Source organism: Mytilus galloprovincialis, chromosome 1, assembly GCF_965363235.1.
Source record: "Mytilus galloprovincialis chromosome 1, xbMytGall1.hap1.1, whole genome shotgun sequence".
Taxonomy (NCBI): Eukaryota; Metazoa; Mollusca; class Bivalvia; order Mytilida; family Mytilidae; genus Mytilus; species Mytilus galloprovincialis.
In genome coordinates, this window is record NC_134838.1 from 45,817,983 (window position 1) to 45,845,978 (window position 27,996).

Consider the following 27,996-nt stretch of genomic DNA (forward strand, 5'->3'; position numbering starts at 1 on the left):
ATTTCTATTTACTTAAAACTAAAGTTATAGTGCGAAAACCAAGAAAATGCTTATTTGAGCCCTTTTTGGCCCCTAATTCCTAAAATTTTGGGACCAAAACTCCCAAAATCAATCCCAACCTTCCTTTTGTGGTTATAAACCTTGTGTTAAAATTTCATAGATTTCTATTCACTTTTACTAAAGTTAGAGTGCGAAAACTAAAAGTATTCGGACGACGACGCCAACGTGATAGCAATATACGACGAAAATTTAAATTTTTGCGGTCGTATAAAAACAAGAATGTGTCCATAGTACACGGATGCCCCACTCACACTATCATTATCATGTTCAGTGGACAGTGAAATTGGGGTCAAAACAATTTGGCATTAAAGTTAGAAAGATTATATCATAGGGAACATGTGTACTAAGTTTCAAATTGCTTGGACTTCAACTTCATCAAAAACTACCTTGACCAAAAACTTTAAACTGAATTGGGACAGACAGACGGGCGGATGGACGAACTAACGAAAGGATGCTCAGACCAAAAAAAAAAAAACCATAATGCCCATAAATGGGACATAAAACAGTTGAAATGAGACTGAAAACTATTTGCTTGAAATACACTAACCACATTTTGTAGACAAAGAAAAAAACAACAGAAACCAGAGGATGAAAACCATGTTCCTGGAAAAGCCAAAAAAAGATTTAACAAGAATGCACACACTGTGATGAGTCACCTTCTTTACTCAATAATATTTTATCATTATCTGTTACATGACGGTTTTACTACAATCATGCATCAGACATACTTAGCATTACCAATAATCCACAAAAAATGAGGTCAAGGTCAAATGAACAAACTGTTCAGTGGAGTCTACTGTTTCTTGGTATGCAAGGTATATAAAGTAATAAAACAAAGGGTAACCACAGTTTTCATGTTCAAGGAGGTTATCTGCTTCCAAGTTATTTTAAATGGTATGTACTAGGATGAAATTACAGATTATAAAATTGGATGGAGACATCTTTGTTCTGAACCTACAGATGTACAGTCAGACAGGAAAAGGTGACAAATATATAATCCCAAATAATTTAGGGGGGGGGGAGGCATTTCACTATTGAGGCGTTCTTATACAAAATGCATTAAGATGGAGTAACACGATAGAAAAAAAGACAGAAAATTGTTATTTCATGGATTTATTCATGATTTGATCTTATCGTGATCATCTGAAAGACTTTCGTATGTAAATGTTGATAAATTACAGATATTACATGATAGCATTGAGATTCAAAGTCAGGGGACACAATCATGTGAAATTTTTATTATTAAGATATTACATCTTTATAACTAAATTCATCTAATTATTAACCTACTCGAATCTCATTGTAACACATATGTACTTCAGTAAATACTTCTGAAGGGAATTCTCACTGGCTGCTGCCTAGTATTTATTGCATACATAATTCCTAGCACTTTTGAACACATTATTTCATGTTCTTAATATATACATATACACAAGGTAAAATACATATTTATCACATTCTAATGAAACATGTTTTAAATGTATTCAATATAAAAAAATATATACCAACATTCATGCATGCAGTTACACACAAAATAGTCTCAACTCAAATTACATGACTGCATGGGAATCTTGATCAATAGAGAACTATTCACAATGCAGATTTAAGTAATAGTAATTAGAAATGGAAAATATGAATGTGGCATTAATTGTGCACATAACATACCAATAGTACCATCTTCATGTATTGGCTGATAAACAAAACAGCATTTTTCTTTACTTTTAGTGAAAATTATTGAATAAAATTGTGTTTTGAGAAGCAAAATAATTACTTATTTGCAAAGTCATAATTTATTACACATACTGGTACTTAGCTAAATTGAAATATGAGTAAAAGATTATTTGGAGCACAAGTCAATGAGAACAAGGACGTATATTATCATGTTACTTATACATCCTTGATGAGAAGCAAAAAAACAACATCTTAAGATTAACATTAATGCAATGCAGTTGGTATAATTTTTAAAAGTTGCAAATTTTTTTTTCATTAAAATTGTTTTGTAGACAATTTGTCTATTTATTTCATACATGCCATACAAAGGCAAGTGCAAACATATAATCAAATGCCTCCAATACTTGAACACATACAGAAAATTAATTCAAATTTAGTACATCAGGTATCAATATTTTAAAAACAACCATTTAAAATTATGTATACAAAATAAAATCTCAATTTATACATAGTAGATAATCTTAAACAAAAATAAACAATGTTTTTTTTCTCTCGCTCAAACGATAACTTTATAAAACAACATGCAGTATATATAGAGTTCTATAACCAGTTTTATGCAACTGTCAAGTAAACATTTTAAATTTGATTATGGGTAGCTTGTCTTCTTTTTTCTCTCCAGTGTCTCCACATAACTGAAAATAATACATCTCACTTTAATAGCGAGAGATGGAAATTTATCATACAGGAAGATCAAACAGAAAATAGCAATAGAGTGGGGTGCGCATATTCGCCGCGGACACAATTTCGCCGTTTTATAATTTTGAGTTGTAAATACATCAAAAGATGGCTGAAATGGAAGACATATGCCGGTAACTAAGATTTTTATAACAAATATGATTTTATTTTAAACTACGACAAAATTGAGGCACTTACCGCAAAGGACCGAAAAACGGATAACGATTTTCGGCCAATTTTCTGAATGAATAACACGATTTCAAAGAAGTATTTCGTAGTAAATTTTTGACTGATTGTCCTAAATTTGAGTTCTGTCCCCTTAAAAATATCTGTTATTGCCATCTATAATGAAATTGATTTGAAAAATATTGTTTAAAGCTGTAGTTATTTGGGTTTAAATAGATGTATAAAAACGGCGAATATGTGTCCCCCATTGACAAAACATCAGGCAATTTCAAACACCCTTTAATCTAACTTTTCAGATGATTATTTTCAAACAACACGTTTTCAAGCTTAAGAATATTTTGCATTTGAAGTTATCTTCATAAAAAAATATCAGTATACTTCAAAAACATAGACCTGAACATAAACTGTGGAAAACATGGAAAGATATGGTGAAAATGAGCACCCCACTCTAAATGCATTCATATAAAGACTGAATCATTATTTATACTTTTAAACAATTCAAAAAGGTATCACAAATGTTGAAGCAATGACTTAACTAACAGACCTGATAGATAAAACATTTTGCCCTTATGCAAGAAAAAATATACTGTAAATTCAGAAATTATTGCAAAAAATGCGACAGAGTTGTAAAAGCAATAATTTAAACTCGCATTGTATAATATTTTATATGAATTAAATAGGACTTTTCTCAAAATCGTAAAAATTAATATCGCATTTAAGTCTCAAATGACAAAATTGCAATAATAAATGCACGCAATAATTTCTGAATTTACAGCAGTTAAATTCACCGACAGATTGAGTGATATTGAGTAATTAAAACTAAAATATAGATTAATTACAGAGACTTTCTGTTCATTTAATACTGGAGTTTTGCACAGTTTCATGATATCATCTCATCATGCAGACTTTTAATTTTAGCCCTATCTTTAACAATATTAACCCACAAAATTACCAATAGCGTAAATAATCATCAAAAACCATTATATGTTTGTCTATAAAAAATCAAATAAGAATTTCATTCCAACTATCATTTAGCATATTGCTGAAAGAATGCTAGTTTAATCTGTTCTATATGATGGCACAGTTTAATGGCAGGACCTAATTTGAGTTCTAAGTATTCTTGTACAGTAGGCAGTGTCAAAAGAAGCAATGCTTGGCCATCAATTTCCTGTAAAAAAGGATAACAAAATATGTATAAAAGGTTTCTTTATCACAAAGTTTAAGCAAATATTGGGTGAAAAAGTCAAATGCAAATGAAAATGGGATTAAATTAAGACCATTAGATTGTATAGTCTCAATATCAGTTGGGTAGCCATCTTTTTGTTCAACAAGGAGCCAACGTGTGTAAACTAAAAAACAAGAAAATAAAACTTAAAAACTAAATTTAACATGTTTTACTGCTACCCAATGTCCCAAATCCCAAAATTTTCACATAACTGATAATAATTATAAAATAATACATTATGTGTGCAGATACCCTTTATTCAAGGAGAGTTAATTTTGCAAAATCCCATAAAATATCCTGAATAGACTAAAACTTAACTAAAAGTAACAAGCTAACTCTCAAACAAACAATTTTTAAATTTAAAAGGCAAAAAACTTCAAAATCTGCTTTCATTGGAGATACAGTGGCTTCATTTATGTTACATGATATGGCAAGAATAAAAACATTGAGAACAGAAATTCAATGAGTGTTACTGAATTCAAAGTATCTTAGCTTGATCTTTTTTTTTTACAAAAATGTAAATTTGCAGATTTTACTTTGTGATGAGTATGAAGATGTTATTATCATAAACCGTATTATTCTATCTAAATTGCTTTCAAATATATTTTAGCAAAATTATCATCTAATGCAAGACAAAATTTAAAGCACGAAAATACCGTTTTGATCCTAATGTATATCGAGAGCTCTTAAACAAAAACTAAACATCTTGTTAAAAAAAATAAGGAAGGAACATTTTCAAATTATTTAACTATTGGTGAGTGGATGTCAACCAATCATCAGTAACCAAAACTACCTATGATTTCTTAATTTGAATTAACAATTTTGAAGATTGGTTGATAAACTAAGGATAAATACCTGTTCTCTGAATAGTCTTGCTACTGGAGCACATTCTGTTCCCTTTATAAAGCCAACGACTTCTTGAACTGACCAATGCAGTGGGTTACTGCTAAGTTTCATGGCATTCTTTATAGGTGAGGTATGGGGAGATGTCTGTTTTTCTTCTTTTACATGCACATGGTGCTTTTTATGCTGAAACCAAATTGTTTTATAAAAGATATAAAATTCTTAAATTGAAAAAAAAAAGAGATATAGCAGTGTTCTTACATTGACATTAATACCATTATAAAGATAAATAACAGTGCAAATGGAATGGTATTTTGCCTATATATCATTTTTTATTCTAAAATGTGAGACCTAAACCTAGCTTGCCAACTGAAAAACTCCATACAATTTTACAAAATAAAACAAGTGTAACTGCAAGCTACTGCTCACTGATGATACCCCTGCCGCAAGTTGATAATGTTAACAGTGTAAAAATATGTAAGTGTTCGGTAAACAGGAAGATGTAGAGTGATGAATCTAAAAACACTTCACACTGTATAGTTGACATATATAAACTCTGAAATCAAATTTTAGAAATCCTTGTATTGTAGATCCTAAGAAAAATGTGGCGAAAATTTCTACTCGGCTATTATGTTTAAAATCTTACATGTGTTCGGTAAACAGGAAGTTGTCGAGTGATGAATCTGAAAACGCATCACAAGGTATAGCTGACTTATATAAACCCCGAAACCAATTTTCAGAAATCCTGGCATTGTAGTTCCTGAGAAAAATATTCATGGGAAAGTCGGACTCACAGATGGATGGACAGACAGAGGTAAAACAGTATACCCCCCCTTTTTTAAAGCAGAGGTATAATAAGCAAGACGTGAAACAACTGAATGAAAATGAAAGAATTTAGTTTTTTTTTAATGTAAAAATATACAAAGATATACCCATTTTTCTCCTTTAAAAACCCATAGTTTTCTTGACTCTTTTTTATGCTTGTAGATAATGAGCTGATTGTGTGGTTTACAAGTCTATTTCAGGCAGTAATAGAACAAGTTTAAAATTAAGAGTTATGACCCTTGGATTTGAAAGTTGTACTTTTCCAGATTTTTAGTTTATGTTTGTAAACATTGAAATGAATTTGTTTCCAACATAGAAAATGGTGAGTTACAGATCCAAGTACTGCTTTGGTTCTGAATAACCTACTTATCACAAATTTACAGAGCCTTTCCATCATTCTAAAGGCACACAGTGCCATATCATTCTAGTAATTTAATAGAATATGTCAAACATGTAATTGATAATTGATCAGACCAATAGTAACATACAAATGGGTCATGTTAAAAGACTCTCTACTTACAGGTTTGTTATGAGTATGATGCTTGTCTTGCACTGGAATCTTCTTATGTGTTTTTCTCTCAAAACTATACTTCGGTAATTTTGCTCCTCTTGTTTTGATTTCTGAAGGCAATGGAATATGGTGAACATATTTCCTTTTTAATGTTGGATCACCGTTATATTGATTTTCTCCACTTTCAATTGTTTTAGTTTCACTAGATACGCTCTCTTTGTCCTCGTCCCCGTCAGCAATGCTACCATTTTCTTCTGCATTTGTCTCCCCTTCTTGGGTAAGAATTTTCATTCGTTTCTTCTTTTTCTTCTTTCCTGGCTTTTTGGGACCATTTTCTAAGTTTGTGTGACCGCCAGGTGGTCGACCCACTTTCTTTTTTGGATTATAATATGCTGTAGTAAATAAATTAAATGTACATTTGTGCGTTTAAAGATAACAATTTAAAAACCAGTCAGAAAGAAATTGAGATGATTTACTTTCACTTTCTTATCTGAAAAAGTTGCTACCACTAAATATATCGTTATCATTTAAACTAATTGGTCAACCCTATTTTTAAGTATTTCCTTTATATATATGAAGCACAATTTGTTAAAAATCTTAAGAATTGTTTTTTAAAATCTGAACACTTTCATACAGTTATTGAATGAAAACTCATATATTCATTTTGTCCTTGAGAAAACATTCATGCAAAGTTCTAACTCAATTGTTTTGTTCTTTTTACTTCAGGATTTTGTTAGATGATAACTCAACTTGATCAAAATATAGATCAAGTGGCAATGCTTTGTTTACATTAGGAATTAACAATACTGAATTAACAATACTCTGTTTTAATGTACTTTTCAGAATCATTTGGTTTTGTTGTAACAGTACACATTTTCAACAAGAGGCTGTCACAACGACAGCAAACCGGATTTATTAACATTTATTTGTGTCCTGGCAATATCACAAGAACCATTACTGATGATTGGTGAAAGTGAAAATCGTCAATATCAAATTTGACCTCCATTTTGTCATCAGTATCAACATATTAAAATTTGAAAAGCTTAGATTGAATGGTTCGTGAGTAAATGCAACAACATGAATTGAAACACCATTTTATGATCTTTCAAGAACCATAACTCCTGAACGGTAAAAGTCAAAATCGTCATTATTGAACTTGACCTCTATTTTGACATCAGTAACAACATATTAAAATTTGAAAAGCTTTGGTTGAATGGTTCATGAGAAAATGCACGGACACGACTGGAAACACCATTTTTCAATCTTTCAAGAACCATAACTCCTGAACGGTAAAAGTCAAAATCGTCATTATTGAACTTGACCTCCATTTTGTCATCAGTAACAACACATTAAAATTTGGGAAGCTTTGGTAGAACAGTTCATGCGTAAATGCACGGACACGACTGGAAACGCCATTTTACGATCTTTCAAGAACCATAACTCTGATCTTTCAAGAACCATAACTCCTGAACGGTAAAAGTCAAAATCGTCATTATTGAACTTGACCTCTATTTTGTCATCAGTAACAACATATTAAAATTTGAAAAGCTTTGGTTGAATGGTTCATGAGAAAATGCACGGACATGACTGGAAACACCATTTTTCAATCTTTCAAGAACCATAACTCCTGAACGGTAAAAGTCAAAATCGTCATTATTGAACTTGACCTCCATTTTGTCATCAGTAACAACACATTAAAATTTGGGAAGCTTTGGTAGAACAGTTCATGCGTAAATGCACGGACACGACTGGAAACGCCATTTTACGATCTTTCAAGAACCATAACTCCTGAACGGTAAAAGTCAAAATCGTCATTATTGAACTTGACCTCTATTTTGTCATCAGTAACAACATATTAAATTTTGAAAAGCTTTGGTTGAATGGTTCATGAGAAAATGCACGGACACGACTGGAAACACCATTTTTCTATCTTTCAAGAACCATAACTCCTGAATGGTAAAAGTCAAAATCGTCATTAATGAACTTGACCTCCATTTTGTCATCAGTAACAACATATTAAAATTTGGGAAGCTTTGGTAGAACACTTCATGCGTAAATGCACGGACACTACTGGAAACTCCATTTTTCAATCTTTCAAGAACCATAACTCCTGAACGGTAAAAGTCAAAATCGCCATTATTGAACTTGACCTTCATTTAGTTGTCAGTAACATCATTTTAAAATTTTAAAAGCTTTGGTTGAACGGTTCATGAGTTAATGCACGGACAACATTTGATTGCCGCCCGCCCGACCGACTGCCCGCCGTACATCCCCAAATCAATAACCGACATTTTTGTCACAAAAATCCGGTTAAAAATTTAGAGACAGAATTATTTCATTGGTAGATTTAATAACTTTAAGAAAAAAAAGTAGAATGTAGGAATGTCAAATCCTTGTAAGTCCGCATGGAAGCAGAATTAGCAATTTAATCAGATTGATGATACCTATTTTACAATTTTGTGTTACACATTCACTTTACTGAATATTTGTTTTCTACTTTCAGGTTTTTGTACCCCTGAACTACAGTTCTGTTAGTTGCTTGTCACTTTGAGAATTCGTTATACTATAACCATATCAAGTATTTATTTTCTACACTTACTGTACTGAGTTTTTTTCTACACTTACTGTACTGAGTTTTTTTCTACACTTACTGTACTGAGTTTTTTTCTACACTTACTGTACTGAGTTTTTTTCTACACTTGCTGTACTGAGTTATTTTCTACACTTACTGTACTGAGTTTTTTTCTACACTTACTGTACTGAGTTTTTGTAAGTTGTGAGCATTTTTCCGGACATTCTCCATTAATAAATGTTTGACTGATTAAATTTGGACAGCATTCCAACTTTGTACATATATTCCTACAGAACTCTGGTAATTTGTCTGCATGCTGAATAATCTCTACAACTGCTCTGTAACTCTTTCCTTTGTACCTGTAGTCAATCATCAAAGTCAAGTTAGTGGAACATACATTGGTATACATTTTGAATTGGGATTTTAGTTTTTGTTATTTTAAACCCTTGTTGTTTTCTGTCTCCCAACTTATAAATATATCATATGAAAATTCAATCATTTCAAATGTTAATGATATCCTGACTTTGTCAACTTTGAGCTGATTCTGCTGTCTAATGATTTTGACAATAAAATGTACAAAAAAAACCATACAGCATCATCTGAGTGGTTTTTCATGACAGAAATATATATTTTATGTACGATTATATGGTTTTCTTTAATAGTCAAAATAGCATTATTTTTCATATAAAATATCAACTTCATGAAAAATTGTTCAACTCACACAAAACTTGAACTAAAACTTCTTCTGATTACATTTCACACTTACATAAAAAAAAAAAAAAAATTGGCTATTGCGACCAATATTAGATTAAATTAAGAAATACTGACAAACAATCTTCAAAAAAAGTTGTTATGTTTGATCCTTTCATCTAAATTGTTTGATTTGGTATCTTTACATACAGGACAAAACATCCCTGCTTTCCTGACCTTGAATTATTCATGAATATTCATGAACAATTCATGAATATTCATGAATAATATTCATGAATATTCATGAATATTCAAGGTAACAGTTCATGAATATTCATGAATATTCATGAATGTTAAATGGCACCTTGAATATACATGAATATTGTTTGAACTGAATAAGCTTGAATATACATGAATATTGTATGAGCTGAATAAGCTTGAATATACATGAATATTGTATGAACTGAATAACCACGATTAAACATGAATAATTATCTGTAGAATATTCATGAACATGAAATAGGATGTCTATGAATAATGCATGATTAGAATCACCATGAATGAAAAATATATATCTATCCCAATTTTGAATGCTAAATACATACTCTAGAATAACCTTGAATATTTAATGAATATTGAAAGGTTGAATATTCTAGAATAACCATGAATATTGAAAGGTTGAATATTCTAGAATAACTATGAATATTGAATGGTTGAATATTCTAGATTAACCATGAATATTGAAATAAGTGTCCTTGAGAGGTTTTTTGAAAACCAAAAGCAAATACAGACATTTAAGTTTAAATTATTTTTTAATCATGATAGCTGTGAAATATGAATTTTACAATCACTTTCATTAAAAGCTAGCAAAATTGTCCACTATTTAATCTAGAATTTAATCCAAACCTGTTTAGTCGGATAGCTTTTTGAACATTTTGTAATTATGCAATGATATTTTTTCTCATTTATCTGGGAATTGTTCAAAAATTGATATTGTCAATAATTCTTATGTAGGCCTATCTAATGCTGGCTTGACGTCGTCCTTTGCATTGGCTTTTCTTCCTTTCATTAACTTTACCCAACCCGCTAGTTTTCTCCAAAAATGAACAGGAAAACATCTATGACACATGACTGAAAGTCACTTTTGTTGCTTATTATTTTCTTGACATCTCCCCTGCGAAATGATTATGAATAGTTCATGAATGTTCATGGATGATTCATGAATGATTCATGAACATAATTCATGAATTGTTCATAAAAGATTCATGAACAGTTAATGAACTAGACATGAACTACAAATGGACAAGCACGTTCATGAACCAGTGAATAATGAACTATTCATGAACAGAAAGTGTTCATGAACTCTTTGGTTCATTAAAGTTCATGAACAAAAATAGTTCTTGAACTTTTATTATTCATGAATTGTTCATGATTTTATATTTCATGAACACGCTTGTCCATTTGTAGTTCATGTCCTGTTCATGTATAGTTCATGAATTTTTTTATGAATGATTCATGAATTTGTTCATGAATTTGTTCATGAACCATACCAGTCCATGAATCATTCATGAACACATGAACTACTGTGTTTATGAACTGTTCATTAGTAATTTAATTCATGAACATTGTCTGTCCACTTGTAGTTCATGAACTGTTCATCTAAAGTTCATGAAATAATTTAAAAGGATTTTTTTGAATTTTCATTTTTTGTGTTATTATCATAAGTAAACTTCTCTTCCTGTCTGTAATTAAAATTGCTGTATCAGGACTTCCAACTAGAAATGCTAAATAACATCTTGGTGCAGTTGTTCTGCTTGAAATTCTTCACAGTTGAACAGATCTTTTAATCAATAAATGCATCTGAGTTTCCCCCTGCAAAATCAAAAATCACTCCACAAAGAATCAAAAGTCCTTGATATTTGTTTTTATAAATAAGCACTCAAGATTAAACAGTTTCTAACAGGTATAATACAATGTAATAATTTAATTTAATAAATGTTGTTTTTATTAAAATATCAATAGAGTAAGATTAATAACATGAATATCACTTCAGCCTTTTCATGACATTTCAAATAATGTACCTACCCCCCTTTTTCCCCTTTTAATTTACCCACACACAATCATAAGAGTGGCTGAAGCATGAATTATTTTTACCTTGAAATACAATATATTGTACAAATCTATCAGTTATTCCTGAATGGAAATCATTAAACTAACACTGTAAAATGTAAAGGCTACTTTCTGGTGTTTTATATTTATTTTAATTAATCAATAATTATTATAAAATGCTTCAACAAATAGTTATTCAGCAAAAAAATATAATCAAAATATATATAATTTACTTATCTGATAACAAATCTGCTTTGTTTTGACAGCTATATTACTTCACTCCTCATCAAACATCTTCATTTGTATTGTAAGCGTCAAAAACATCATTTTGCTGACGTCATTATGACGTTTTTCTATTCCCAGTCACTTGTAATCATTTGTCGACATTGTAATCTTTTGTCAAAGTCATTGAAGCGTTTTACAATAGGTAAACGTAATTCATTAATAATGATAATTATTGACACCAGTCTGCAATGTTTGGGAAAGAATGAATTGTCATTAATCTGTCCTTATTTTCCAAGTTCCTCTATGTGCCGTATGATGGTTAAGAAAGGCACATGTTTGAACTTTGAGAGACAATCAGAAATTACATCTTTAGAAGAAAGAAATTAAGTTTACCAAATTTGTCATGATTGTAAAAACGAAACATGAGAAACATCTCCAGCTCAAAGTAAGTTACAAAACTTCAAAGTTAGTCCCAAATTTTGTATGACTCTAAAAATGTAACACTCTTCTGGCATAGTATAAAAAAAGAAAAAGGTGCTGAGCTAATATCTGTTGTTAAATGATTTTTTTTTAATGATTATTTTATTTTCTTTAATTTACCACAAAAAAGAGAGATATTTTATTTTTTCATATTTTATTTTTTTTCTCCAACTTTTTCTCTTTCTCCCAGCCTTCCTCTCCTTTCTCCTACCCCCTTTCTCCTTTCTCCTACACCCTTTCTCCTTTCTCCTACACCCTTCCTCCCTGTCTCCCTTACCCCTGTCCTCCCCCTCATACATGTATTTACACTTTTGCTATTCAACTGAATTTTGTCTCAAAATGATCTCAAGATCTGTAAATGAATCAACTAGAGGTCATGCTAAAAGCACTTTAATTGTGATGTCATGATACAATGTAATGGATGTCAAATTTTATGAGAACTTGTATGACAGTCAAATTTATGAATTTTTTTATAAACTTTATGTATTCATTTATTCATTAAAGTTCATAAAATGTTCATGAACATGTGTTATGAACAATTTATGAACATTATGAACTGACTTACAGTTCATTAAAGTTCAGAAAATATTCATGAACTGCATTTTATGAACTATTCATGAACTAAATTCATGAACGAAACTTAATGAACTCATTATGAACAGTCATGCATTGTTCATGAACATTCATGAACAGTTCATGGTGGTTCATCAGTTCATGAATTTCATCTCGCAGGGGCTGTTTTGTATGAAGATGTTATGAATATCACCTACATGAGCTATCTATTAAAATTATCATATATTTTTTTCATTTAACTGTGGAATACATACATGTACATGTATGTTATTCCGCATCAACAATCAAGTAAAAATATACGTATACAAAAGTCCTAGAACAAATTTCATTATCAATTTTTATGCCGTTTACCACAAATAGTTCTGAGTCATTATCATGCAGCTTTATTCATGCTTATTCATGTTTGTCACACAATGGAAAAAATATTCTAAGTCCAAAATTTATTCCTCATTATTCATTCTTATTCATGAAATGTATGCAAAAAAATTCTAAGTCCAAACATTCATTCTTATTCATGTTTATTCATATTGACAAAAAGGGTTTTATTACCACAAAAAAACAATTTTGAATGAAGGAAACTTGATTATACTATGATATAGTAAGTGACTAGCATTTTAAGAACATTTATTTGTTGTCTCCAAACAGTTATTAAGAATTCATGTATATTCCACTTAATTCATGTTTCATATTCATGAATAATTTTGACACTGGAATAGTAACCATGAATGGAAGTGGAATATTCATGAATATTCATGAATATTCTACTTTATTCATGAATACATGAATATCATGAAAGCAGGGTTATTTCGATTTTATTTCATTCTTGTACAGGAAAAAGTTGTATGCCATTTCTACTTTGTTTATTGTTTTTATTTGTCTATACTTTTTTAACCTACCGTAAATTCCGAAATTATTAAAAGGTTTTAATTAAAATATTAGACTTAAAGACTCACTTTGCTTTTAATATTTGTTGGTACATATCAGAATTAGGTTTGCCCTCCAGCTGAAGTTCTTTGAGCACCCTGCATGGTTTATAGGCCACATTTATCAGCATGGATAAAACCTCTTTCATCACAAGAAAAATTGGGCCTGGACCAACACATTTTGGTAAAGAGGCTATTCGACTCTTACTCAGATGAGGACCAGAGAAGCAATGATGGTTGTAATACACTTTATTAACCCATTCTCCACCTGAAATAGCATGTAACAATTGTAAAGTAAATAGTTCAAAGACTTAGATGGTTTAACTGCACAAAATGTTTCTTCAAAAACACACAAAAAATTATGATGCAAATTTGAATATATACACAAATTTAACATTTGAAACATATAATTATTTCAATAGATAAACCACTATAAATGGATGGGATGTAAATAACTTGCTTCTAACAGTATTATTAAATCACACCAAATAGGTTCCCCAGTATGAAAATACAAAAACTAATAGCTCAAGTCTGTAACTGGAGACGAAAATGTCAAAATCTGACTTAACAAATTTTTTGAACAGCCAATTGACAAGTGAAGGGACCACTGAAAATCTTAATTGTTTGACCCAAAATATTTGGATAAAAAATCTTTTTATCATATTTGTATATCCATTAACCACACATATTATATTCAATTACATGTACTTCAAATAATGACAACAGAAACAAACAGTCTGTTTGCAGAAATACTTAAGACTTAAATTGTTAACCTGAATAAATTGAATAACTCAACATTGAAAAAAAACAACATCTTAACTTATTCCGGACCAGACACAGATATAGCACGTCAAAATCCATACCTTGTTTTGAATGGAATACTTCATTTGTTGAATCAGTAACCCTGTCAAACAGAAAGAAATAATAATGTACATTCAGTCACTACTGCAATGTTTTTATTATTTCGATGAACAATTCATTAAACTACAGTGAGTAAAACCAGTTGAAAACCAAATCTTTCACTCATTAGAGAATTGTTTTCTAAAGTTTTGTTATGTAAAAGTATTTTCTGAATATTTTTTAGCGTTCAGTTAAAAAGTGCTGTCCATATTTTTGGGGTGAAAAAATACTGCTTCAATACTAGCATGATTAATTATCATATTCATCTAATAACAGTATGTAGTAGGCCTCTTCAAATAAGCATAATTAATTGTCTTATGTTATAGCAGCTGATATTATCTATCTAACATAATCAGCATACTATATCATTTTCAACTATAGAAAAATACCATAATTGACTGTAGAAATAATTTCACTCACTCTGATAGCACAGCAGATTTCTTAACCTTTACTGGAGTTTTCAACTGGTACCCATTACTTTCACACCAACCAACTGGGAACAAGTTGTGTGATTCAAAATGTTCAATATGGCTGCTACCATACAAAGGGATGTTGTCTAGATGAATCCACAATAATGGTTCAAAAACTCTTGATATGGTAGCTACACAGATTTGATTAGGATTTTCTGGATTAACTGCTTCAAATTTCATTCCAGGTTCAATGTCTTGGTCAAATTTCCTCTGAAATTCATTGAAAAAATTAAATGTTTTTTTTTTCTTTCAAGAGACAAGATAGAATTTGTTCAACATCTGATGTGACCATATCTTAACCTTACCAAATTATGAATGTATAATGAAATATGGCATGTTATTAATCTTTTTATTTTGAATTTAAATCATGATTACGTCCAATTTTTTATTGAAATCACTGTACTGCCTTAACAAAGATATAAATGTATCAAATTGCAAGAAAAAATGAACAGTAGATGTTATTCTGTATGATGCTTCTGTTTCTCTTTCTTAATCCAACAAAGTCTTAAAGAACAAGATTGAACTTTACCTCAGGGAAACATGACTTAGGTGCTGCCTCTGCTTTACAATAATCCAAATAGTCCTCCCATGACAGAGTTGATTTTGGCCAACCTACAAACAGGCCAATTATACTATTATATAAGATTATAAACACAAAACTTATTTGACTCTAAGGTCATGTGTTATAAAAATTTTCCTTAATCATAAATAGTAATATTCTTTAACTGTAGTGTGAGAAATTTCCAATGTCTCTGTTTAGACAGACATAGAATTCACGCTTTAGTCTTTGCCTTTTTTTATTTAGGGGTATTTTCAATAACTTTATTCTCATGGTAGGGTTTTATTTCATATTTATGCTTGCATGAAATGGAGTGCTGTCCCAAATATATTAAACTCCATACCGTCAGTCTGTCAAAAATAACAATGAACTTCACATTAGATAATGATGAATTTATCGTCTTATAAAGAAATATAATTAAATGTTCTGCACACAATAAATATGCAAAGTTTGTTGAAAATGTAACCATAAATGTAAATAAACCTTACCATTAGGTGGAGTTACATTAATGCCTTTTGATCGACACCACTTAGTAGGAAATATACACTTAGATCCAGAATAACATGAGAATCTTATCCTACACATTTCTTCTGTATTTGCCAAGTCATCAATTTCAACAACAAAATAGCGTGAATTTAAAACATATAGTACAGTTGCAGGACATATCTGTGTTTTATTTATAGGATTGAGAGCTTCAAGCTTCCAACCTATCTCAAAATTATGCTCGATCACTTCCTCTTGGTCCTACAAAGTAAGCAAAAAAGTATTTAATAGAGAGTTTTTGGTATACTTATTATTTTTTTTTTGGTATACTTGTTAAAATAAATTTGAAGTACTTCATCTGTTATAGATATAATTAAACTCATTAGTTTTCTCAATTTAATTGTTTAATAATTTTCATGTAAGGCCTCTTAAAGCAGACTGTAGCATGGGTTTTTCTCATTGTTGAAGGCTGTGTGGTTGCCTATATATGCTTTCAATGGCAATCATACCAAATCTCCTTAATTCAGTTATGAGAACAAAATTTTGGACAGAGAAACCGTTATAGTATTTTTTTTTAACTTTCCATTGATTTGGTGAACAGTCGATGGAAAAAATAAAAGTTAAAATAGGAAGCACTACTTTAATTAATATTTATTTTGAAATCTGAAAAATTGTACTGCACTTGTGAAACAGATAACAAAAAAAGTATGGCTGAATGCCCCATAAATAAAAAAAAATGTAAAATTTGATGGCTTAAATATTTCAATTTCATAACATAAAAAAACAACTTAACAATTTCTGGACAATAGTAAACTGAGCTTTACTTCATATTCCCACTGTGTAAGACCCTAAACCAAAGTCAAGGTATTTAAACACACATATAGAAGTAATTTCACTTCATATTTTGTAAAGAAACAAGTAAATATATTCACCTTAAAAATGGCAAGTGGTAAAACAAATTTCTCTGCATCTTTCAAAGCTGTCTTCAATACTTCTGGCCAATCTGTCTCACTATCTTCACTTATCAACTCTAAAAGTAAAGATGAATCATAGTCAACATTGTTCATATTTACTAGGTCAAATTAAAAACAAAATATTTGTTTTATCTTAAAAAAAAAAATAGTTGGCTTACTGTACAAAAAAATCTGTTTTTTTACAAATTTCATGCGTCATGAAGATTGATTTAAAAAGCATAGAATACTACATTCATCTTAACATTTTAAGCAAGTTTATTGTTTCAACATTATTCAATTACATTGCAAAATTAATTACACTAACAAATATGAACTCAACAAAGATGATGCACCCTCCTCCACACACATGACTATAGTTCATCCAATAATTGATTAAGAAAACAGTGATTTGGAATAACTACTGTAATTTTAGAAATTATTGCGTGCATTTATTATTATGATTTTGCTATATAAGACTTGAATGCAATTTTTACTTTTGCGATATTGAGATAAATCCTGTTTAATTTATATACAAAATTTCAAAATTATAGCAATTTTAACTGTCGCATTTTTCTCAATAATAAAAACATCGCAATAATTTCTGAATTCACAGTAACAAAAATGGTTCCCCTGAAACAAAATTAATTCCACATTTTCAAACAGTTTTGGTTTAGTGGTATGATGCAGTACTTCACTTGTATGAATTAAAGAAAGACATGTGTATATATTAAACTCTATTTACTATTATGACTGAAGACGTTATGCATACAAAAGGGAAGTAATCATATGACATTATAATAAGTTATGTTACCAACACGAACAATATGCAAGTGTCTCTGTATTGCGGCTAATTCTCAATACAAACCTTTTGGGGGTAGATATTTGAATCCATGAGCTTTAGCCCATCCAATAGGATGCAGTCTATGGTTTAAGTAGAATAGCCAGAAATCGTGGGTTGCAGTTTCTACACCTTCAAACCTCAGATACAGACGGCCACCAACATTCTCCAGAATCTTGACTACCCAAACTTCTAATGGATTGATTGGATGCTGAAGTTCCAATCTCATGCCTTGTTTGAGCTGATCAATTGGAGTTATTCCTGTATTCTGTAATATATACATTAATATTATTATCATACACTGCTGTTGTAATTTCTGGATGTTTATTATTAAAAAAAGTCAATTTTTTGTTATGCATTTTTCACAGACTGCAAAAAAAAGATATAGATATATGTAATTTAATGCTTTTCTCACAGACAATAGGGACTTTCTGTTTCATTTTCCTTTCGATGATCTATCAATATCTCTTCATAAAATCTAATGCATAACCAAATGACTTTCAGAACTTCAACTTTAGAATCAACATTCTGCATCAAATTTTGGCTCCTTCTGCAGATAATTTTTAGTGTATTACTGTCACAATCCAAGTAGGTTAAACTTTTTTATTGGTAACTATGAATGGATAGTCTGACTGCCATGTATAATCTTTTTCTCACCTTGTCCAAAAGATAAGAAGGGGCTGTACGGGCACCAGTTAATGACCGCACAAGAAAATCTCTCCAATCATCAAACTTGTCTTTAATTGCTGAAAGACATATTTAATATTGGTCAGAGTTATTCATTATTTCCTCAAATCAAATAATTATGCAAATAATATCTTCATCTCACATTTATTTTACAAACATTTGAAGAATTATATAATAAGCTCCTTGAATATGTATTTAAGTTGAAGTTTTCAATGAACCAATCGATGTATGTATGTGTATGGGGCAGATACCATGCATTTAATTTTCTTCCTTTATATAATAAATGAGATTGTGATTTCTTAATCTATAAAACAAGTAAAATATGAAGGGCGCTTGAGACTCTTCAATAGTCAAAAGGGGGCATTTTACAATGCTCTTTATCGATGATTGCCTAGTCTTGTGAATGAATTTAACAAGGTGACAACTGAACAACTTACTGCACAACATTCCTTACGAGAGTAATTGATAAATAATAGCATTGTAATTTTTACACTTTACCTTCTGGTGGTTGTAAAATTTGGTTATTCTGAGCACACCATCCTATTGGATGAATTTCCGAGGTCATTAGGTCACACCAAAAATCAGCAGAGTTGTCATCTTCATAACCATCAAATCGTAATCGAAGCAATGGTCCACATGTCATAAGTACTGAGGCAACCCAATATGTATCTGTATTGCATTTGTTTGGCACTTCTAATTTCATTCCCTTAACAAATCCACTCTCTAGACTGTACTCAACCTAAAAAAATAAGCAAAAATGAAATCTACATTTTTTTTTACATAATCATCATATTTGTTCATGTATATCATTTTGGACTCATTTCCACCGGATTTATTCTAGTTGTGAGTTATACCATTATTCTTATGTTACTAATGTAAATAATGATATTGTTGATGAAAATGGTGCTTGGTAGAAGCCTCTGGTAGTCTAAAAAGTGTCTTTGTAATTCTTAAAATTTGTTGTGCGTCATGGAAACATATCATTTGAGTGAGGCAGGTGTTTTGATACACAGCATTGCCAAACTCAAATTTTGAATTTAAAATTAGTATTTGCTCTTTCTTCCCTCAGAACCACTATTTCAGATTAATAGAAAACACTTGTGATTTTGGAGTCAAAATAATGCATTTGAGTAGACCTAGGGTGACATTGATACCTTAAAAATCTGACTACACGTCTGTCTATTGTATTATGGTACCGTACTGACACAATCAGATATGCAAGAAATATTTAAAGTATGCCATGAAACAGCCATCAAACAATCAGTCTTTGAAATTCTCCTAGCTTTATTTGTATTAAGACAGGTACACTGTAAAAAATTTAAAACTCATTGTTTAGTGTAGAAAATATCTATTTGTAGATGGTATTTTGAAAGTGAAAAACATTTTTTTTATCTATCTATTTTTGCCATCAAGGGATGTCCCATTAATTATTTGTTACAAGACAGTTATTCTTCTTACATGTTTAAATGCAGTTGGAGGAATAGAAACTGAATTTGTCTCCTCTAAATGTTTTTCCCATATAAATTCTTCTTCATCTTTATCAACACTGTCTGCACCTGAAAATGACAAGAAATTTGGTCTTATTACTTTAAGAAACAAAATAAAAATTTGATTGCAACAAAAAGATAACATTCTATTTTTTAGAAGTTGTATATAGATAAGAAATTAATTCCTCTTAATCTAGAATGAGGTTTTTCCTGTTTTATATCTTTATTACAGTCATATGACACAGTCACAGTTACGTGAAACAATACTAATATCAGTGACAAATTTTCACATCTTTAAAATTATCTTATGACAAACTACCTAAATTTAATAACAATACTTTTTTTAAGTCATGTAAGTGACAAATTTTCTCTCTTGATATCATGGATATTGAATTTGTTATAAACCAATTGCATGAATAGCAAATTGTTTTCAAGAAATACATATATATATTTAAGCTGTCACTTTTACTTTTGGTGTGATGAAGTTCTAAATACTTCTAAAATTTCATGCGGTAAAAGCAGGATGTGGCTTTTGCATGTTCAGATACATGCAATCAATAAACAAGTCGCAATAAATATCATTAATCATGTTAATTTCAAAATGTAATTTAGAGAAAAGGAGAATAAATGTACAGTATAGAATTAAACTTTTGAAGCAATTTCATGATAAACACATATAGCTTTAGTAAATATAGTACATTTTGAAAAAGAAGGTTATAAACAGATTTGAAGATGCAATCCTGGCATGTACAATGATGTATATGGAAACAAATTAACATATAATTTGAGAATGCTTGAAAATTGTGAAAAAAAATCCCAATCTTTTTTGGTTAACAAGTCTCCCCTAATCTTACTGACTCTGTCCCTTTAGAACCATATGTATAATGGTTTAATATTAAAGAATAATGAAGAGGGAAGATTCAGGATAATAAGATAGAAAGGGTTCTTTGTTAGCAGTTTTAATATCAATGAAGCTACAAAGAAATATGCATTTCTTACTCTTAGTATGTATACCTTTATTTGTTTTCTTTTCATCACTTTTTGTAACATCCTTGGTCTCAACTAAAGAATCTCTGCTACTTTCTTCCTCTTCATTTGTTTCTTTCAATTCACATGTTGTAAGAAACTGACTTTGTTTTACTTTATCACCATCTACAGAATCTGTAACATCATTTATAGCTTGCTCTCCATTTTCATTGTCTTTTTTAGTCTTCTGTTCCATTATATTCTCTACTTCCATATCATCAGCCTTTGTAATATCTTTTGGAGATTCTACTTGTGTTTCATCTGGCTTCCAATTGTCATTTGGAGTTGATACAGTGTCAACTTTTTCTTTTGGGACACTGAGACGGACTTTTTCAATGATATCAGGGTCATTTTGATGTTGTGTTGAACTGTCTATACACTTATTATCAACCTCTTCTGAACCAACAGTTTCTTTTATATCAGTCTTTATTGTATCAACAGCAGGCCCAGGGTTTGTAACATCTCCTGTGTTTTCAATATCTCCCTCATTTATATGTGAAACACCTACAGTTTTCAGTTCTCCATCATTATGTGAAACAATTCCAGTTTGCAGTGTATCAATATTTGTACAGTCTTGATCCATGGCAGTATGGCAAACATTTTCAGTGAGATCTAAGTTCTGCTCTTTAGAGCTATGGGGTAAATATTGAGAAGTAAGGTAAGTATCAGAAGATGCTGATGCTACAGATATCAATGGCTGCCCCATCTTTCCAACTGGCATGCAGTTAACGATACTTGGCAAATCTGTAGAAATTGCAGACAAAATTGGCACCAATGGTAATTTTTCTACTAGTTCAGGCTGCTGATCTGGTAACACCATAGTACCTGGTATCAATGTGCTTGATGCTATTTTCACCATTTGTGGATCAATAGGAAGTCCAATGGTTGTTATGGCAACTGGCAACATATTAGGAGGTTGAAGTTGAAGTTGTGGTAAACTGATGTTTGCTATAGAAGGAACACTATTCATATTTTGTACAGAAGTGGCAGTAATATCTGCATATGCAGGTAAATGGCTAGGTAATGAAACATTCTCAAAAGAAATCTGCTCGAATGTTTTAGGAATACTTGAGACATTGACAGCTTCTTTTTGATTTTCAGAGTTATCTCCACTTGAACTGACTGTAAGTGGTGATTCTGTAGATTCAATTCCGCCATTATCCTCCATCTTTACTTTTTAATTCGTTAACTGAAAAATATACAATTCAATAGAAGATAATTTTAATCAGAGCTCCAGATAAGCTGCGTGTTTGCGTGATCACGCAATACAAATAATTAAAAACCCAATACAATAGCCCATTGCAGGGTTCAATAACCCAATTAATTCAACAGAAAACCCAATTATATGCCAAAACCATGAGTTTTCAACGCTTTTATTCTCTATCGTTTGCGTTATTTACCCTTATCAGTTTATAGTCTTCGCGTAATTCTATTTTCATAATATTTATAATTGGAAATGTCCTTTCGTTCTAAAGATAGCCCTGCATCAAGTAGCTGAAATGGGTCCCCGTTGGAACTTTCTTATGCTCAAAAGGTACACATGTTTATGAAACATTTCGATCTTCTTAGCGTTTATCCAATTAGCGTGTATCATGTTGTCATATTTTTTTCAAATTTCTCGGGATTTATCATTACATACAATGAATTAAAACGAAAGTTAATGTCCGCTAAAAATATTGAATAAAAACACGTTTTCAGCTTCTTTTGAATAGCTGATGGAAAGTTATGATGATAAAAAGACTCATCTAGTGTTTTTAGGAAGGGTCCATCGAATTCACGGGAGTACGTGTTTGCGTACCTTAACGAGAACATTGCTAATAACGTCCCAGAAAAAAATAAAAGAGCCTTCAGTTGCCAGACGTCATAATTATTTGGACTAATTATAATAATGGGGTTTCGTCAAAAACGAAATCAGTTGGAAAAAGTGAAAAGCCAAATCAATTATGACATGATATGTAGTTGGAAAACATTTCTAATAAGGGACAACTTAACCCAGATTTATGTAAATTGAATTAAACAAAAACATTCAAGTATAATTTTAGTTTATATACTATTTTTTCATTTTAGTTGAGTGAATACGCATATCCGTTTTTTACAGTTTATATAAGTTTTGAGAAAATACAAAACTGCCCGGCAGAACGTTTGAAACGAGACACAAATTAAACGTACGCAATTGCTCGTCAGTGAATAAAACAGCTACATGTAGCATGTATACAAAGAAAGACACATATATATTTTAAGATGGAAAAATATTTAATATTGTGTTGATGAAAAAACCCAACACATTAAGGAGCTTGGTGGTGAAAAACCCAATTTGATATTTGCTTGAGGGGTGAATTAAAATTGATAATGCAATTCAAAAACTTTATCACCCAATTAAATAAGAAAATGGTGGGTAAAAACCCCAATTTGTGAATTCTTATCTGGAGCTCTGTTTAATTGTAAATATTTTAATCCAATAGACATGATAGAGGGCTGTATTAAACTGTTAGTTTGTATTTTTTCTTCAAAATATTCAGGTTTTTATTACATGTATTAAAGCTCTGATGAAAACACTACTATTGTAACAAGATTTGTTTTCATTAAAGACAATCAATTGTAGAGACACAGCAATTATAGAGGGGTGAGTAACCATAATTTGCACATATCCCTGTATTGTACACACTGTACAGAGGCTGAAACATCTGAAAAAGACAAACTTTTAAATCCAACATTTTGTCAAAGCTTATAATTAAAGCCAAAAATCTATAAAAAAAAAAAACAACAAAATATAGATTTTTTGTCCAATTTACTGCTGTAACCCACATAGTTGACCACTTTTGTACTCTATGTGTACATAGAACTCCATAGACAATGCAGACAATAGCAATATACAATGTATATGCAATATGCATCCATCAGCACCCTCTTGTCTTGAAGGTAACAAAATATGGCAAACATTTGCTTAGATCATGCTTTTTTGTATGAGATTTTATGACGTTTAATCAATAGATTGATAGTTTAAATAAAACAACTTTTTTAATATTAATTAAATAAGGAAACTATAATAAGAGGGTCTTTTTGGAAACCAGAAACAACACTTTTATTTCTATGAGTTGTTTAGAGTGATGTCACCTGTTAGCTTAACCTAGACAGGGGAAAATATTCAATATGCCAATTTTACAATTAATTTTTTAACATGTTTAACTTACAAATATTTATATGACATTTTTTTTAGTGATAAAAAGCAAAACATTACTGTAAAAAATGTTAAATAATAACCTTCTCCTTAGTGCTAAGTATTAGTCTGTAAGGTAAAGAAAAATAATAATACATGTACCCGTGTGTCTTTTAACATGATGAGAAAAATAAGGGTCCATAGGCAGGTAAATAACTTTATTTTCAAAAGTTTTTAATTGTTTTGATGATGGCATTCAGTCTAACTATAATAATGCTTGTTATATTTTTTTATGTAGGCAATACAAATTATGGTCAGTTAGTTACTAACTTAGTGAAAACACATTTTTTTTTTCAGGCCACTTAAATGCTTAAAACGAATGTTCAATAATCTTGAAAAAAAAAAAATTTGAATATATAAAAAAAGTCTGAATGGAAATATTTTAAAGCCATTTTAATCTTAACTGTCAAAAGGTACTAGTTTCTGTTCATTGATTGGTGATCAAATATTTTTTCCTTAGGGTTTTAACCATGTAAAAATACTACATTTTTGTACTATCAGGGAATACATTACTGGATTCACTTTTGCTGTCGTAATCTTTAAAGATTGAAGAATGCATGTACAAACATGAATAATAATGATTTTGTATAACACCATCTGGATGTACCTTTTTTTCACTCTACATACATGTACATGACATATCTACACTAATTGATTTCTACTGAAAAATGAATTTGTAGGCACAAAATGAATGTTGATATTGATCATTGAACTCGTTATGTCCATAGTTATAATCTATCATTTTTAAACTAAATTCTGTGTACAGGTTTTCTAGATGTAGCAATTAAAAGTAAACACAATATGATTTTTTTTTAATTATTAAAAACTTATTACCATGATTACATTTGTATGTTTGCTAAAGTCATGACCTTATGTCAGAGTGAAATAACTAGACAGTCATTCACAAACAACAAACATTGTTGGGTTTTTTGTTCTGATTGGTTGTGTCTGTCATACATGTCTGTTCACCTGGTAAAATGTAGGGTATATGTATTGTTCATTTTAGAAATAAATCTATACAAAGAAGTAATTTTCAGTTCAAATGTGATGAACTTTGTCTTGAATATGCAGCTTGTTATAAATATCTTGATGTACTTTTGAATGAATTTTCGGATTATTCTATAATTGCCAAAGAATTCAGCTAATAGAGATCTTGGTGTTATTAAAGCAAAATTTTGTAAAACTGGTGGTATGAATTTTGATGTATTTACTAAATTATATGACACTTTAGCAGACCATTCATTAGGAGGCAGTACCCGGTACTTTTACCCTCCTATGCTATTGACAAGTACCGCCTAAATGTAGGAATTTTTATATAAGATATTCATGGAATAAATTGAAAAATACCACCTAGAAACATGGAAAGTACCAGTCAACATGAAAAATAATGAAACCCCTGCTTTAGTCAAACCCATTTTAACATATGCTTCCGGTGTATGGGGCATAATATTCATAATTGTATAAATACTTTGCAAAACGATGCTTGTAAATTTTTCTTGGGCTTATATATATATATGTAAGCAAAAGAAGCAGCAATTTAGCTGCTAGAGGTGATATGGGTTTTTTATCAGGTGATGCACTACTAAAAGTTGAAGTTTTTAAACTATTGATTCGTCTTAAATGTGACAATACCAGTAATATATGTAAAAAGGTTCATACCTGGGCGATTAGAAGAAAATCGTCATGGGATTATAGAGTTTTACAGTTAGCTCGTAAATATAGTCTGATTCAAAATGTAGAAGATGAAATTAATATGAGTAATGTATGGGATTCTATACAAACTTTGGAAAAATAATCTTGGCACCATGAAGTATGGAATGATAAAAATAATGTCATTTGGTAATAAATTAAGAATTTATAGATTGTTTAAAACTTGTATTGGTACGGAGCCTTATCATGTAAAGGTAGTTCATAATAGATACCACCAACATATTTTGTCATTATTCAGAGCTGGTTTGTTACAACTTCATGCTTCTGTGATTCCCTATATAATCAACCAAATTTTTCCCAGAACAGGCCCCCCCTTAATCCGCCTCTGAAAACTAAACGCCAATAAAAAGCACAATTTAGTGCTGAAAGTGGCATTAAACTCCAATCAATAAGTTAATCTACTTTTATCTGTATGCCAACATTTTTCATCTGGGTTTTCACTATGTTTCATGGTCCATAAAAGGTAGTTAAGATCAAACAAAAAACATGAGTGTGTGTGTGTGTGTGTATGTTTATTCACAGTCAGTGCTTCATTATATTAGCTTAAATCCTTTTAAAGCCAGAAATATTTGCTCCTGAATATATTTTACCATGTGTATATATTGGAAGACCTGTAATTTTGTTCATATTTTCCATGTGCCAATGAATACATAAGGTTAGGCAAATTCTAAGCTTGAACACATAATAATATAATAATGGATAAATATGATCAAATATGCACATGAAAGCACACAATTATTTTATTCTTGCCTAAAATACATTTAAACATTATTTTAATGCATGCACACGTTTAGTTTCAAAATAAGTTCTATACATTCCTATTATATAAGTTTGACCTTTTTGGTATAACTTAGTCCATACTCTTTTTCCTATTTACCCTCCCCCTTTTTTATCAGTATATATTTCAGTGATTTTTTTAAAGTTTCTTTTACTATATGTATACTGGAAGAGCTGTGACTTTGTTTATATTTAATGTATGCCAATAAACATAAAAGGCTATGCATTTTTAAGCATAAAAAAGGATTGGACAAATATTTACACATGTAAACACAGGGCACAATATTTTTTTTTATTCTGACCCCAAGTTAATCAATATATATCAGAACCATCGATTTATTTTAATGAATGCATAAATTAAGTTTCAATAGAAGTTCTTTGCATTTCTGAACATAAGTCTGGTCATTTTTGTATCTCCTACTCATATTTACCCTCCCCCTTTTAGTTGAGTATTTTAGTGATTGTTAAAAGTTTTTTATCTGTAAAAATAAATTAAGCCACAAAGTTACAGAACTCACTAGCAAATACTTACTGTACCTTTACCTATAATACTAGTTCCACATTTAAAAGTCTATAGATAAATTATGAAATAATACTTTCGAGGTTCTATTTTTAGACTAGAGTAAAAATGAATGATAAATTTTCCGCGTATAATAACCAAATAAAAAGTATTTTCAATAAAGATACTATATTTATAATTAGTATTGCCTCATTTGCATCATACAATATTTTCCATTTTGTTATCAATCACCCCAACTGTTTTTAATATGGTACTAATATATTGATATTCTTCCAAATTATTCTTGCTGAAATAAACAAGTCATGAATATGCATATTATATTTGATATTTGACCGACCAAAACAATCGGTTAAATTTCCTATAAATAATGAAAAATATTCGGGAAAAAGATATATGCAATTACCTTATTTATTAATCGATATGCCAATTAAAAGAAAAATGCAGTATCGAAGCTTCAACACTACAAATTTACAATTTTCTGTCCTTCTGTTTGTAATCATACTTCCACGTTCAAGATGGCAACTAATCGGCAAAAGTACATTGTGCGCATGTCCCTTTTACAAGATGCCGCTAACATGCCCCAATATTTTATATCATATTTTTAAAAAATTTAAATATTACGTGGCGGAACTTGGTCGATAAACACGTGTAAATGAGAAATACATAATTGAAATAGTAGATAATCAATACCTAACAAATATATGATTAATTCATTAACAAAAAAATGAGTTTATACTTCCC

General features: G+C 30.3%; 1 protein-coding gene across 1 annotated transcript; it reads right to left on the minus strand.

Annotated features, from left to right (window-relative positions):
* Nucleotides 1-1,157: 1,157 nt before the first annotated feature.
* On the minus strand, nucleotides 1,158-27,797 carry LOC143075840 (scm-like with four MBT domains protein 1). The gene is made up of 16 exons (XM_076251419.1): nucleotides 27,659-27,797; nucleotides 21,020-22,220; nucleotides 19,977-20,074; nucleotides 19,017-19,257; nucleotides 18,489-18,577; nucleotides 17,859-18,099; nucleotides 16,973-17,070; nucleotides 16,046-16,301; nucleotides 15,528-15,610; nucleotides 14,949-15,208; nucleotides 14,492-14,532; nucleotides 13,659-13,896; nucleotides 8,812-8,987; nucleotides 6,066-6,448; nucleotides 4,733-4,906; nucleotides 1,158-3,820 (listed from the first exon to the last, which is right to left on the minus strand). Exons 2-16 carry the CDS (start codon nucleotides 22,197-22,199, stop codon nucleotides 3,680-3,682), a joined length of 3,699 nt encoding a protein of 1,232 aa, XP_076107534.1. The 5' UTR covers nucleotides 22,200-22,220; nucleotides 27,659-27,797; the 3' UTR covers nucleotides 1,158-3,679.
* Nucleotides 27,798-27,996: the final 199 nt, after the last annotated feature.

Coding starts and splice junctions, on each gene's coding strand:
- LOC143075840 (XM_076251419.1), bottom strand. CDS start 22,199: ATGGAGGATAATGGCGGAATTGAATCTACAGAATCACCACTTACAGTC. Junction 18,578..19,016: donor AATTTTACAACCACCAGAAG/GTAAAGTGTAAA, acceptor TATGTCTTTCAG/CAATTAAAGACAAGTTTGAT. Junction 14,533..14,948: donor AAATCTGCTGTGCTATCAGA/GTGAGTGAAATT, acceptor TCTGTTTGACAG/GGTTACTGATTCAACAAATG.